This window comes from Euleptes europaea, chromosome 5 (genome assembly GCF_029931775.1).
Source record: "Euleptes europaea isolate rEulEur1 chromosome 5, rEulEur1.hap1, whole genome shotgun sequence".
Lineage (NCBI taxonomy): Eukaryota > Metazoa > Chordata > Lepidosauria > Squamata > Sphaerodactylidae > Euleptes > Euleptes europaea.
The window spans coordinates 12,560,847-12,574,499 of NC_079316.1; the positions used below are offsets into that span (position 1 = coordinate 12,560,847).

General features: G+C 44.0%; 1 protein-coding gene across 1 annotated transcript in view; it reads left to right on the forward strand.

Moving 5' to 3' along the window:
• The window catches only part of MCF2L2 (MCF.2 cell line derived transforming sequence-like 2), a 231,345-nt gene that overhangs the window by 159,628 nt on the left and 58,064 nt on the right, over positions 1–13,653 (forward strand). Inside the window, exons 19-20 of the mRNA XM_056850366.1 lie at positions 9,733–9,825; positions 11,887–11,979. Of these exons, the coding sequence (XP_056706344.1) occupies positions 9,733–9,825; positions 11,887–11,979 (186 nt within the window). The remainder of the gene's footprint in view (positions 1–9,732; positions 9,826–11,886; positions 11,980–13,653) is intronic.

Genomic DNA, 13,653 nt, shown 5'->3' on the forward strand with positions numbered 1-13,653 from the left:
CCATATGGATTTCAAGGCAAGAGGCTTTCAGAGGGGTTTGCCATTGCCTGCCTCTGCGTAAGGTAAAGGTCCCCTGTGCAAGCACCTGGTCATTCCTGACCCATGGGTGGCGTCACATCCCGACGTTTACTAGGCAGACTTTGTTTTACGGGGTGGTTTGCCAGTGCCTTCCCCAGTCATCTTCCCTTTCCCCCCGCAAGCTGGGTACTCATTTTCCTGACCTCGGAAGGATGGAAGGCTGAGTCAACCTTGAGACGGCTACCTGAAACCGACTTCCGTTGGGATTGAACTCAGGTTGTGAGTAGCAACCCAGCCTCTGCATAGCAACCCTGGAATTCCTTGGGGGTCTCCCATCGAAGAAGGAGGGGGAGGAGTAGCAGTTGGTTTTTATATGTCGACTTTCTCTACCACTTAAGGAAGAATCCAACTGGCTTACAATCGCCTTCCCTTCCCCCTCCCCACAACAGACACCCTGGGAGGTAGGTGGGGCTGAGAGAGTGTGACTAGCCCAAGATCACCCAGCTGTCTGTGTGTGTAGGAGTGGGGAATCAAAATCCAGTTCACCAGATTAGCCTCTGCCACTCTTGGAGGAGTTTCGTCGACGCGAGACGGTTTGAGGGCGTTCCTGCTAATTCAGCAGAATGCAGACATCTGTGCTGCGGTGGATATTCCTATTCCAGAAAGAGAGATGTACTTTGCCTGTGCAGGAAATGGTGTGGGGAAGTTGCCAAAAATGTTCCAAAAAACTAGGTACTCCACTACTCCAACAGCAGCTTACTTTAAGCTGTGACTGTGTCTGCATTTAAATTCCTCCTTTTACATCTAGTAGCTTCTCTGGCACAATGGGGATCTCCTTGTACTTCTGGGCCAAGGCAGGGAGAGTAGAGCATCTTGCTGATTGAACGTTGCCAACCTCCAGGTAGTAGCTGGAGATCTTCTGCTATTGCAACTGATCTCCAGCCGATAGAGTCAAGTAGATAGAGATCAGTTCACCTGGAGAAAATGGCCGCTTTGGCAATTGGACTCTATGGCACTGAAGTCCCTCCCTTCCTCAAACCCTGCCCTCCTCAGGCTCCGCCCCAAAAATCTCCCGACAGTAGCAAAGAGGGACCTGGCAACCCTATCCTGATTCCCTTGTATTTTGGCAAAATCAGCACTAGGCTCCAGGGAAAGGGAGTGGGATGGAGTTGCTGGATCATAGAGTTCTTGTAACCTCCCATCGTTTTCCGATAAGAGTGGCCAGGGTCCTCTCCAGCGAGTTATTTGTCCAGTTGCCCTGGAGGAAATGGCTGCTTTGGAAAGCCACTGAGAGTCTGAGTAAACAATATTCATTGATGGACCAGTGATCTGACACAGATTAAGGAAGCTTCGTGTGTGTGAGTTGGTGCCTCTTTTCTGGGCAGGGTTGCCATGCCTTTGACAGCTATTTGGCGGGCAGAAGTTCAACTGAAGAAGAAGAGTTGGTTTTCATATGCCGACTTTCTCTACCACTTAAGGGAGAATCAAACCAGCTTACAATCACCTTTCCCTTCCCCTCCCCACTACAGACACCCTGTGAGGTAGGTGGGACTGAGAGAGTTCTAAGAGAGCTGTGACTAGCCCAAGGTCACCCAGCTGGCTTCATGTGCAGGATTATGGAAACCAACCTGGTTCACCAGATTAGCGTCCGCCGCTCACGTGGAGGAGTGGGGAATCAAACCCTGTTCTCCAGATCAGAGTCCACTGCTCCAAACCACCGCTCTTAACCACTACACCATGCTGTATATTTCAGCTCGCATTCCTCCTCCTCTTCATTACTGTATATTCATGCTAGGGAAAGCGGCAGCTACTCTCTGTCTAATGAGACCGGGACCTTGCTTGAGGACAGCGGTGGTTTATATTTCTAAGCTGACCTCCCTCCTTTTCTTCCTCCTTTCTTCTTCTCGTTCCTCCTGGGTCCCCCATTTTTATTCCTCCTCTGACCATATCTGAGTACAATTATTGGGAACGCCAAGAGATAATGGAATGCAATTGTATGCTTTAATTGGAATCTGTTTTATCTACTCCTAATGAATTTTATTATGGATGTATGATGCTCGATATTAAATTATATTAGTGTGTGATTGTTGTTGGAAGCTGCCCTGGGCCTGACTTGTGTCAGGGGAGGGTGGGGTATAAATTGGAAAAAAATATTATACACGCATACACACACTGAATTCTTCCTCCCCTGCCACTACAAACTGGTTTAGACATCAGGACATCCAAGTGACTCTAATACTGCCCTTTGTGATAGTGGAACATACTGCATTCGTAGCACAATTCGTCATCAGGGTGTAATTATCTGGGGAAGGGCATGGAGAAGGTCTCAGGATTAATCGCTGGCATCTCAGGTGGGACTGGGTGTTGAGAAAGGCCTTTCTCTGCCAGAGATTCTGGAGAACCAGCGTTAAACAATTCTGAGCTAGATTGAGCAATGGTCTGACTCAGTATGCCGTAGATTCCACGAGGGTTACCGCTATCCTGGCAGAGCCTCTGTTTCCTTCCCAGGCTGTTGTTGAAGAAGAACGTAAGTGGGGCTTTCAGGATCAGACCAATAGTCCATCTAATTCAGCATACTCTTTCGTATGCTGGCCAATCCGTTGCTAGGGTTGCCAACCCCCAGGTGGTATTCAAAAATCACAGATGTAGGCTAATGATTCACGTATATCAATGTTTATAAATATAATTTCCTCAGATTACACTATTGCTTCATAGTGCCTTTTCAATCAACAAAATTAAATGTACAGTTTTATATATACAACAAGGCAAAATTCATAAAAAATCAAATTCAACAGAAATTAGCAATTGACTTGTGGTGTCTTTCTTTCATGAATTATGCATATATTGTCCATAAATGTCCTTGAGTCCAATTGGGTAGAACAGGATTCCGGTATCTTTGCCTGTTTCAATATTTCTTCAGCTACCCTGAAGGACATATATTTATGACGTCTGGATCCTCTCTCAGAACGTCCCTTGTATCCTCAGCATTTGTTTGTAATATCAGAATGCTGGTAATCATAAATGAATTTTCATACACAGTGACTTGTGTGGTGTCAACCCGACAAGAACCCTTTCTTGTTTCCAGTCCTCAATATAATTACAATTATACTTACAATCATAAATGAATTTTCATACACAGTGACTTGTGTGGTGTCAACCCAGGTGGTGGCTGGAGATCTCCCGCTCTTACCTTATCTCTAGGTGATAGAGATCAGTTCCCCCGGAGAAAAATGGCCACTTTGATCATTGAACTCTAAGGTATTGAAGTCCCTCCCCAAACCATGCCCTCCTCAGACTCCGCCCTCAAAATCGCCAGGTATTTCCCAACCCAGAGCTGGCAACCCTATCAGTTGCCCTGGAGGGCTAACAGCAGAGCACAATGGCTAGGATTGCCAGCTCCAGGTTGGGAAATACCTGGAGATTTCAGGGGGTGGAGCCTGAAGAGGGTGGGGTTTGGGAAGGGGAGGGACTTCGATGGGGTATAATATCATAGAGTCCACCTTCCAAAGCAGCCATTTTCTCCAGGTGACCTGATATCTGTTGCCTGGAGATCAGTTGTAATATTGGGAGATCTCCGGCCACCACCTGGAGGTTGGCAACCCTACTGACAGGATTGTTGTGGGAACTGATCTCAGCTATAATAGGAAGAGATCTCCAGCCACCACCTGGAGCTTGCCAGCCCTAGCACCACCAAAAACTTTTTGTAGAGTTTTTTTTAGCAACAACCAACAGTAGTTTTCTTTTTAATGACTTCCATAGATGTGTTATCATACCACAACCCTTTACTGATGTTGGCCAGTTTTCTCATGCTTCCAGTTGACTCAGATGGACCAATGGGCTGATTCAGTATAAAGCAGCTTTGTGTAAATGTATGTACCCCTGGTAAAAAACCACAAGGTTCCCCAGGACATGTGTTGAATCAGAATACCTCTTCTATAATTCAGAGGAGTGGCCATGTTAGTTTGTTGAACAACAGTCTCCAAGCTCGAATCAACTCCCCGCCCCTTTAAATGCTGCTTTGTAATTGGCTTACTCTGTAGAGATTACTGTGAGACAAAATGCCCCCCCAAACCCAATTGCCACATGAAAAAGCATTTTAAGAACAACAAAAAAAAAAATGGAGCAATCTGAAAGGAAGGGGGGAGAGAAATCCAAGCCTGTAATGCTTCCTTTCTATTGAACAATTATTATTTTTTTGAATAGAATTTTTATTGACCGCAAAATTTTTAACAATAGAAAAATTACAAGAAAAAGAAAAAAGATTTTAAACAAAATTAAAACAGGTTAACAGAAAAAAATGAAAGGTAATATAGAATTGAAAGTGAGAGTCCCTTTCCCTCCCTCGTGTTATGTGCCCACCCACCCCCTTTGTGACTTCCGGAGAAGTACCCCTTATCTTTATATAATCCATTATTTATTTAGTTTCCCTTTACTACAATATTTTATTTACAACTCTTTCACAATCTTCGTAAAATCAATCTTTGCCGTGTTAGCCCAGTGTACAAAGGCCTTATGCCAGTCTCTTTTAAACTCTTCTACATCATTTCCATGTAGACTATTAGTTAATTTGGCCATTTGTACAAAAAAAATATTTTATCTCTCCAGTCCTTTAAAAGAATCCTAGTTTCTCCCTTCCAGGTTTTAGCTATTATTATTCTTGCAGCCGCAAAGCTATAATGACAAATTATCTTATCTGCCTTCTCCATTCCTTTTGGTAATAGGCCTGTTAGGCAGGGTTCCGGTTCCAGTTTTTGTTCCCATAAATCAAATTGTTAGTTTCTCTTATAACCTTTTTCCAATTTTTTTAAACTAAATTATAGGTTCACCAAGCATGGAAAAATGTGCCTTTTTGTTCTTTACATCTCCAACATTTATCAGAAATAGATTTGTCAATTTTGGCCAATATCTCTGGGTTTTACCATCTGTAAAACAGCTTATACATATTCTGTCTTATACTACTAGCAATTGTAAATTTAAATTCTTTTTTCCAAAGTCTTTCCCAATCTTCCAGATGAATATTATGTCCTATATCTGTTGCCCATGCTATCATGACCTTTTTAACTCTCTCTTGTTCTAGGTTATAGTCTAATATCAGTTGATACATTTTGGAGATCAAACCTTTATTTTCCGATTCTAATATTACCTCCAAAGTTGATTTCTTTTCTATAAACCCTAACCTTTGATCTTTTTGAAATATATCATTTAATTGGAAATAGTTAAACCAATCTAAAATACCTAAATCTTCCTTACTCTTTAATTTCCATTGGCCGTTTTCATACTGTACATATTCACTATACGTCTTACAATGAGGGTCCATATTTGGACCTCTTCTTGAAAAAGCCTCCAGGGGTCTAAGCCATCCTGGAGTTTTAGATTCAAAACCTCTCTTATATCTCTTCCAAACCTGTAATAAACTCGCTCTTATAATATGATGCTTAAAATCTTAATTCACCCTATCTTTATCCTTCCATATTTACGCGTGCCAACCAAATCTCATATTACATCCTTCGAAATCTAATAATCTGGGGTTTTCTAATGTAATCCATTGTTTTAACCAAACAAAACAAGTCGCTTCATAATACCATCTTAAATTAGGGAGCGCCAAACCCCCTCTATCTTTGGCATCTATAAGATTTTTATAAGAGATTCTATGTCTGCTATTACCCCAGATGAAATTTACCAATGCCTTTTTCCACTGCTGGAAAATCTTAGTTCCTTTCAAAATTGGCAAATTTTGAAACAGGAACAACATCTTTCCATTGAACAATTGTTCACCCCATGTTCGGGAGAAGGTAGCACAATTTTTAAAGATTGCTATAGAACGCCACAAATCAGTTAAATAGATGGCTGTATTAACACTCAACACTATCTTACGCAAGTGTCTTTTAACCATTTTGTAAGGTTATATCTCAAATATTTATATTTTTACATGCTACCGTATGTATAGTGATTTTATGCCAATAAAGGACGATATGTGGCAGTAGTACCTGAGGTTCGTTGCTCACTGGACCCACATTTTCCTGTTGGAAATCTATGCACCAGCAGTCTCTAAGCTCAAATCAAGTCCCGCCCTTTTAAATGCTGCTTTGTAATTAGCTTACTTGTGGTGCTTACTGTGAGGATAAATTCCTCCCCCCCAAACCCAATTGCCACATAGAAAAGCATTTAAAAAAAAAAAAAACTGAGCAATCTGAAAGAAACTGGGGGTGGGGGAGAGAGAATCAAAGCCTCGGTTTTAAAAAGCCTTGCTTTTGCTCAGAAAGAGCCCCGAGGAAGGAGGAAGCATTTGAATCCCCGTCTCTAAAGATGGGATACGCTGCTTTGTAATTAGCGGTGAGAGAAACCAAGCTTGTATGTGCCGCGCTTTGCCTTATGCATGGAGATTTCACCCAGGCTTTGCTCAGGGAAGATGGAAGAGTCAGGTTAACGGAGGAATGGGAAGACCCGGACATTGCGAGGGCTGGCAGCAAAGTCATTTCTAATGGACGGAAAACTAATGCATAACTCCAAGGAACAACCGATTCAGATGGGGGGGGGGCGAACAAGAGTGAAAGTACCGACGCATAAACAACCAAAGAGCACAACGGCACTTTAAAATCTAACAAACGTATGTCGCCATAAACCTTCGGAGACCAGAGCTTAGATCATCAAAGGCATGGAAATGTTACCCTCAGAGTCAAAACTAGATGACAATTTTGTGCTTGAAGGAGGAATGAGTGCTGGGAGCTACTGGAGTGATGGCAGTGGTGCGGATTACTTCTTGAAGTGCTAGATCTTTGCCCAGTTAACTATCCCTTGTTTGTGCAGGCTTTGGTTGCTTAGGGATGTTGTGTGGTTTTTGGCACCCTCGGGGACATTCGAATGTGTGTTTAAACAGCCCTCTCCAAACATTGTTTCTTAAGCTGTCAGGTCAGTCGCTGAATAAATAAATCTTTCCCTCGCTGCGAGCAGACTGTCAGCAGTTGTTAAAACTGCACTGACCATCGTGTTTAGGGACACTCCTGAAAAGGAAGGCCTGTTGGATTTTCCAGAGGTTGCGTGAGACCACTTGAACCATGCCTTGATTAAATCAAAAAATTTATTAGGCTATACCTTTTCCCTGCTGAGAACAAACACAATCTCAGCCTAGGGTTGCCAACCTCCAGGTGGTGACTGGAGATCTCCCTCTATTACAACTGATCTCCAGCCGACAGAAGTCAGTTCACCTGGAGAAAATGGACTCTTTGGCATTGAAGTCCCTCCCCTCCCCAAACCCTGCCCTCCTCAGGCTCTGCTCCCAAAATCTCCAGGTACTTCCCAACCTGGAGCTGGCAACCCTAGCCTCACCTTCCTCCCAGGTAGGGTTGCCAGCTCCAAATTTGGAAATATCTGGAGATTTTGGGGTGAAGCCTGAGGAAGGCAGGGCTTGGAGAGGGAAGAGACTTCAGTTGGGTATTATGCCATAGAGTCCACTTTCCAAAGCGGCCATTTTCTCCAGGGGACCTGATCTCTGTTGCCTGGAGATCAGTTGTAATAGCGGGAGATCTCCAGCCACCACCTGGAGGTTGGCAGCCCTACTCACAGGATTGTTGTGCGGATAAAATGGAGAGGAGAACGATGTGACCCAGTTTGGATCCCCATTGGGGAGAAAGGTGAGGAATAAATGAAGTAAATGAAATAAAAACAAACATTTCACTATATAAACCTCTAGCATATCATCACAGAGGATGAACACCCTTTGTCCATGGGAGTGATTTACTCTTTCCTGTCATGTGAAAAAGCCAAAGGAGGTAGTTAGGGTGCGATAGCCTCGATGATGTGGTTTCTCCGGAAAAATTAGAACCGAAAAATGTCTGGGAAATTATCTTGTGCCCCAAATCGAATGTATTTTGGTTTCAGCGTGCTTATTTTTACCTTCATTTAGTAAGCACATTTTTTAAATTCCCCATGTTAATTTTATGTCCCAACAGCAACAAACACTTGAACTGATATATTTGATTGGGGGGAGGGAGTCAAACATGGTTTAAATGCTATATTCAAACAAATTAAAAAACCTCGTGTGGAAATTAGTTTTATTGGAACAATCCTGTAAAAAGTGAAGGACAATACTTTCTTTACAATTTAAGGGGGGAAAAGAAGGCCCCGAAAACTGTTGACACAGATTTTAGCGTGCTCAAAGAACCGTGCGATATGCCATGGAGAGTGTTGTCTGCTCATCGATTTCAACGGGATTTAACTACTCCTCACTTGTGGTATTTCTTAGTCCCTGTCAGATTTGTGGGATGGAAGGCGGTGTGGTGTAGACCGATTTCATCAGATCTCGGAAGCTAAGCGGGGTCAGTACTTGGAAGGGAGACCTCCAAGGAAGAAACTGCAGAGGAAGGCAATGGCAAACCACCTCTTCTCCTCCCTTACTTTGAGCCTGAGGAGGGCAAGGTTTGGGGAGGGGAGGGACTTCAATGCCATAGACTCCAGTTGCCAAAGTGGCCTTTTTCTCCAGGTGAACTGATCTCTATTGGCTGGAGATCAGTTGTAATAGCAGGAGATCTCCAGCTAGTACCTGGAGGTTTGCAAAAACCAGTATAGGAAACAAAAGTCACTTACAAATTATTGCATTCAAATATTTCTTAATATTATTAAATAACAAATTCTTACCACAATATAATTCTGTCTCCTAACGTAACACCTAAGAGCGATCCTATCTACTTTATATATAATAACAACAATCCTACAATCCTATTATCTAACAAAGTCCATAAGTCATCTTCATCTTGCACTGATATCCCTTGTAGCTAAGGAGGATAGCCCACTTGTCCCCGGTGAGAAGATGAAATGCAATTCAGCATTTTGATAAAATGGCTATAAGTCAATAGTGCACACTGAATAAGAAAAGAAAGGGTACACTACCTGGGATGACCGTTTGTGCAAAATATCCAGACTACCTTCTCTGGTGAATATCACTGTGAAATCTACAAGAATATTAAGCGCTTCAGCGTTCAGCAAATTCTACTATGAGAACGGCTGGTCACCAAGAAAACTGACTTTGCCCCTTACCTACAAGGGATTTCAGTGTGAGATGAAGATGACTTATGGACTTTGTTAGATAATAGGATTGTAGGATTGTTGTTATTATATATAAAGTAGATAGGATCGCTCTTAGGTGTTACGTTAGGAGACAGAATTATATTGTGGTAAGAATTTGTTATTTAATAATATTAAGAAATATTTGAATGCAATAATTTGTAAGTGACTTTTGTTTTCTATACTGGTTTTTGCAAACTTTATTGAGTATAGAGGTGTGAATTTCCAGCAGTACCTGGAGGCTGGCAACCCTAGACCTACCTTCAGTTGGCAACTCTGTCTCCCCTCCTCTCTTTAACCATGATTGTACAGTTTGTTTGGGCCAGACATTCACCATGGTTAAGGCTAACCAAGACTTCCTTTAAAGTAGGATTTGAAATGGGATTCAGACTCTGAGTTGGGGGGTCTATCTGGGGGTGTCTTAACTGCAGTTCAATTAGGACTGCTTGGTTGTAGTGAGGTGGAAGTCGTTTGCTTCCATAATTTGGGTCGCAGAAAGGAGTCTGGTTCCTGGTCTTTGGGGAAGGGGTGTTACACCTGAATGAGCCAAAAAAAACAACCTACAGTCAATTTCATTTATTTGGGAAAGAAAAAGGCTCTGAGTTGGTTGTATCATCAAGCGGTGTGTATAAATTTACTTCTTCTCTCTTGCAGAAGGAAGATCTACAAATTTATGAAAAATACTGCCAGAACAAGCCCAGGTCAGAAGCTCTCTGGAGACAGTGTGGAGATAGTCTCTTCTTTCAGGTAGGCATCCAACCTAAGCAATTGAGCTTTCTAAGGTCATTTATGCATGGGAGTTTTACCTGGTTCGTTGCTGGCTGGACCCACACTTTCCTGTTGTGAATCTATGCCCCAGAAGCCTCTAAGCTCAAATCAAGTCCCGTCCCTTTAAATGCTGCTTTGTAACTGGCTTGCTTGTAGTGATTACTGAGAGAGAAAATTCCTGACCCCCCAAAAAACCCAATTGCAGCATAAAAAAGCATTTTAAAAACAAAAAACAGGGCAATCTGAAAGAAAGGGGGGTGGGAATCAAAGCCTCAGTTTCAAAAAGCCTTGCTTTTGTTCAGAAAGCAAGAAGTATTTGAATCCCCGCCTCTTTACACGCTGCTTTGTGATTGGCTGTGAGAGAAGCCAAGCTTCTGTGCCCTGTGCTTTGCCTCCTGCATGGAGATTTCAGCCAGGCTGAGCTCAGGGGAGAAGGAAGAGTTGGGTTAACAGAGGAATGGGAAGACCCGGACATTGTGAGGGCTGGCAGCGAGGTCATTCCTAATGGACGGAAAACTCATGCAGAACTCCAAGGAACAACCGAGCCAGACGGGGCGAACGTGAGTCCAAGTACCCATGCATAAATAACCTAAGACTCTTCCCACGTTCATTGTTTATCCCCTTGAATCAACTGGGATGGCCCAAGGTTAGGGTTGCCAGCTCCAGGTTGGAAAATACCAGGAGATTTTGAGAGCGGAGGCTGAAGAGGGTGGGGTTTGGGGAGGGGAGGGACCTCAGTGGGGTATAATGCCATAGAGTCTGCCTTCCAAAGCAGCCATTTTCTCCAGGGGGACTGATATCTGTCTCCTGAAGATCAGTTACCGTATAATAGCAGATCTCCAGCCACCACCTGGAGGTTGGCAACCCTACCCAAGGTATTTTGTTGCCCCAAGCAAGGTACATCCATTGCCTGCTCCCATGAGGCTTCTTTCTTGAGTGTGAACCCAGAGGCCAGCAGAGCAGGTCCCAGAGACAATGTCTGTTCCCTCCCACCTCACTGATGGCTAGGAGCATGCCAAGCCCCTGCGGAGCATCGGTGCCCTCCTGATTACTGCCTAAAGCAGCCAGTTGAGCGGCTTGGCCAGATGTCCAGCCCTGTAAATCAACATGAAAACACCCTGAAGGTAAAGCACCAGGATTCATATCCTCTTCCTGTCCCACAAGTGTATCTAACTTTTACTTTCATCCTATCCAAGCTTGTGCCTTTGAACTGCTTCCCTTTCCCTCTAATGGACATCTGTCTTGCCACAAGCCCCCCAAGTGTTAGAGCCAGTGTGTGCAGTGGTTAGAGTGTTGGACGAGGATCGATTGTCCAGAGGTGCCCTTAGATATATTGGCAGGTTACCCAACACCCGGTTGATTTCCCCACTCCTCCACACAAAGCCTGCTGGGTGACCTTGGGCTAGTCACAAGTCTCTTAGAGCTCTCTCAGGCCCACCTACCTCTCAGGGTGTCTGTTGTGGGGAGGGGAAAGAGATTGTAAGCCGGTTTGATTCTTCCTTAAGTGGTAGAGAAAGTCGGCATATAAACACCAGCTCTTCTTCTTCATCTTCCTCCTCCTCCTCCTACTGAGCTGCCAAGGGGATTTCTGTGGTGTCCATTAATTTGTTTGTTTGTTTAATATATTTATTAGCCAATCTCCCTTGTGGAACTCAAGGCAGTTTACAATATAAAAACTATTATAAAAAACACAACAAAACGATATGAATAAAACAGCAATCATGGAAACGTTTAAAGGTGACAATTTAAAAACTCCAATTAGGACTGCCAGTAAATAAAACTAAATCAGTCAAACGCAGTCCTAAATAAAACTGTCTTCAGCTGCCTCCTGAAGGTCGACAGTGAGGGGGAAAGGCTCACCTCCCAGGTGAGGTTGTTCCATAACTGTGGGGCTGCCACCGAAAAGGCCCTCTCTCACGTGCCCACCAATGACAGGATACTTGCCTTCAGAAAGCATTCAGTCTTAATTCACTCCTGTGGTGCTCCAGTTTGAAGACGGGCCAGAATTTCTATCCCATCTTTCCCCTTTCTTTTTTCCAGGAATGCCAGCGGAAGCTAGACCATAAGCTCTCGCTGGATGCTTATCTCTTAAAGCCGGTCCAGAGAATTACCAAGTACCAGCTGCTTTTAAAGGTAACCGAATCCAGAAAGCTCTCTTCTTTTGCCTAAAACGTTTACTGACACGTCAACTGAACATAAATACACCTGAGTTCAGCGTTATAGTATTTTGGTCATTCCCTCTCATAGCATACATCATCACTAAGTGCCTGTTACAAAGGCAGCAAACCACAGATACTTGCAGAATGGACAGAGGTTTCTGGACGCTTAGAGAATTCCTCTCAGTAAGCAGAAAATATTCTTTTTTCCTCTTAAAAGAAGCAAATTAGATCTCCCCCTCCATGGCGGGGTGAGGACCGGGTATGTTCACTGCAGCTGGAACACAGAGATCAGAGAAGAGTTAGTTAAAGAATAACAGAAGAAGACGCTACACAAAATGATCACCATTTCGGAGGGGAATCCAGTAAGGATCAGAATTTCTTTTTTCCATCAGTGCAGGGCAGTGAAGCAGGTTTCCATCGTCCAGCTAAACCATTTCCCCCCCAGCTGCCAAGAGCATCTTAACACATCATGTGATAATAACCTCAAATAACAAACTTGAAAAATAGCACTTGCCGCAAGAGCAAAACTAATCTGTAAAGACTGTGAAGAAGAAGAGTTGGTTTTTATACCCAGCTTTTTCTCTGCCTTTAAGAAGCTTACAATCACTTTCCCTTCCTCTCCTCACAACAGACACCTTGTGAGGTAGGTGGGTCTGAGAGAGTTCGGAGAGAACTGCGACTAGCCCAAGGTCACCCAGCAGCTTCATGTGGAGGAGTGGGGAATCAAACTCAGTTCACCAGATTAGAGTCCACCGGTCATGTGGAGGAGCGGAGAAACAAACCCAGTTCTCCAGATTAGAATCTGCCACTCATGTGGAGGAGTGGGGAATCAAACCCGGTTCTCTAGATTGGAGTCCGGCGCCCATGTTTAGGAGTGGAGAAACAAACCCAGTTCACCAGATTAGAGTCTATTGTTCATGTGGAGGAGTGGGGAATCAAACCCGGTTCTTCAGGTTAGAGTCTGCCGCTCTTAACCACTACACCACACTGGCTCCCACTGGGGAGACTAGGATGATTTGCATCCTCCCTCCTGCCCTCCTTCCTGTGCTTTCATCTTTTGCTTCTGCCAGGAAGAGCCAGGAGCCACAAACTCACCATCTTCCTGGCAGTCAAAAAGCCTCTCCCTAGCCAAAACAACACCAACAAAAGGAACAAAAAGAGCAGGTGCTTTCTGGCGGGGATTGCTAGGGAGCACACTTCTGAGCTGTTTCCCTCGCAGCCACTGTAGAAACTTGCAAGAGCAGAAGGCCAGGGAGCAGTCTGTTCATATCATCCTCCCCTCCAGTGCCGCCTTCCTTTGTCGCTGCCTTTAAAAGAATCTTAAATATATTATCTCAGTTTCGTGGCCGGGGGCTGCAGCCGAATAGTAGAGCATCTGCTTTGTATGCAGAACATCCCAGGTTTGAGCCCCAGCATGTCCAGCTAAACAGGATCACGTAGCAGGTGACATGATGTTAAATTGTGGAACTCCCTGCCCCAGGATGTGGTGATGGCTGCCAATTTGGAAGGCTTTAAGAGGGAAGTGGGCATGTTCACGGAGGATAGGGCTAGCCATGGCTATTAGTCAAAATGAAACTAGTCATGATGCATACCTATTCTCTCCAGGATCAGAGGAGCAGGCCTGTTATATTGGGTGCTTTGGAACGCA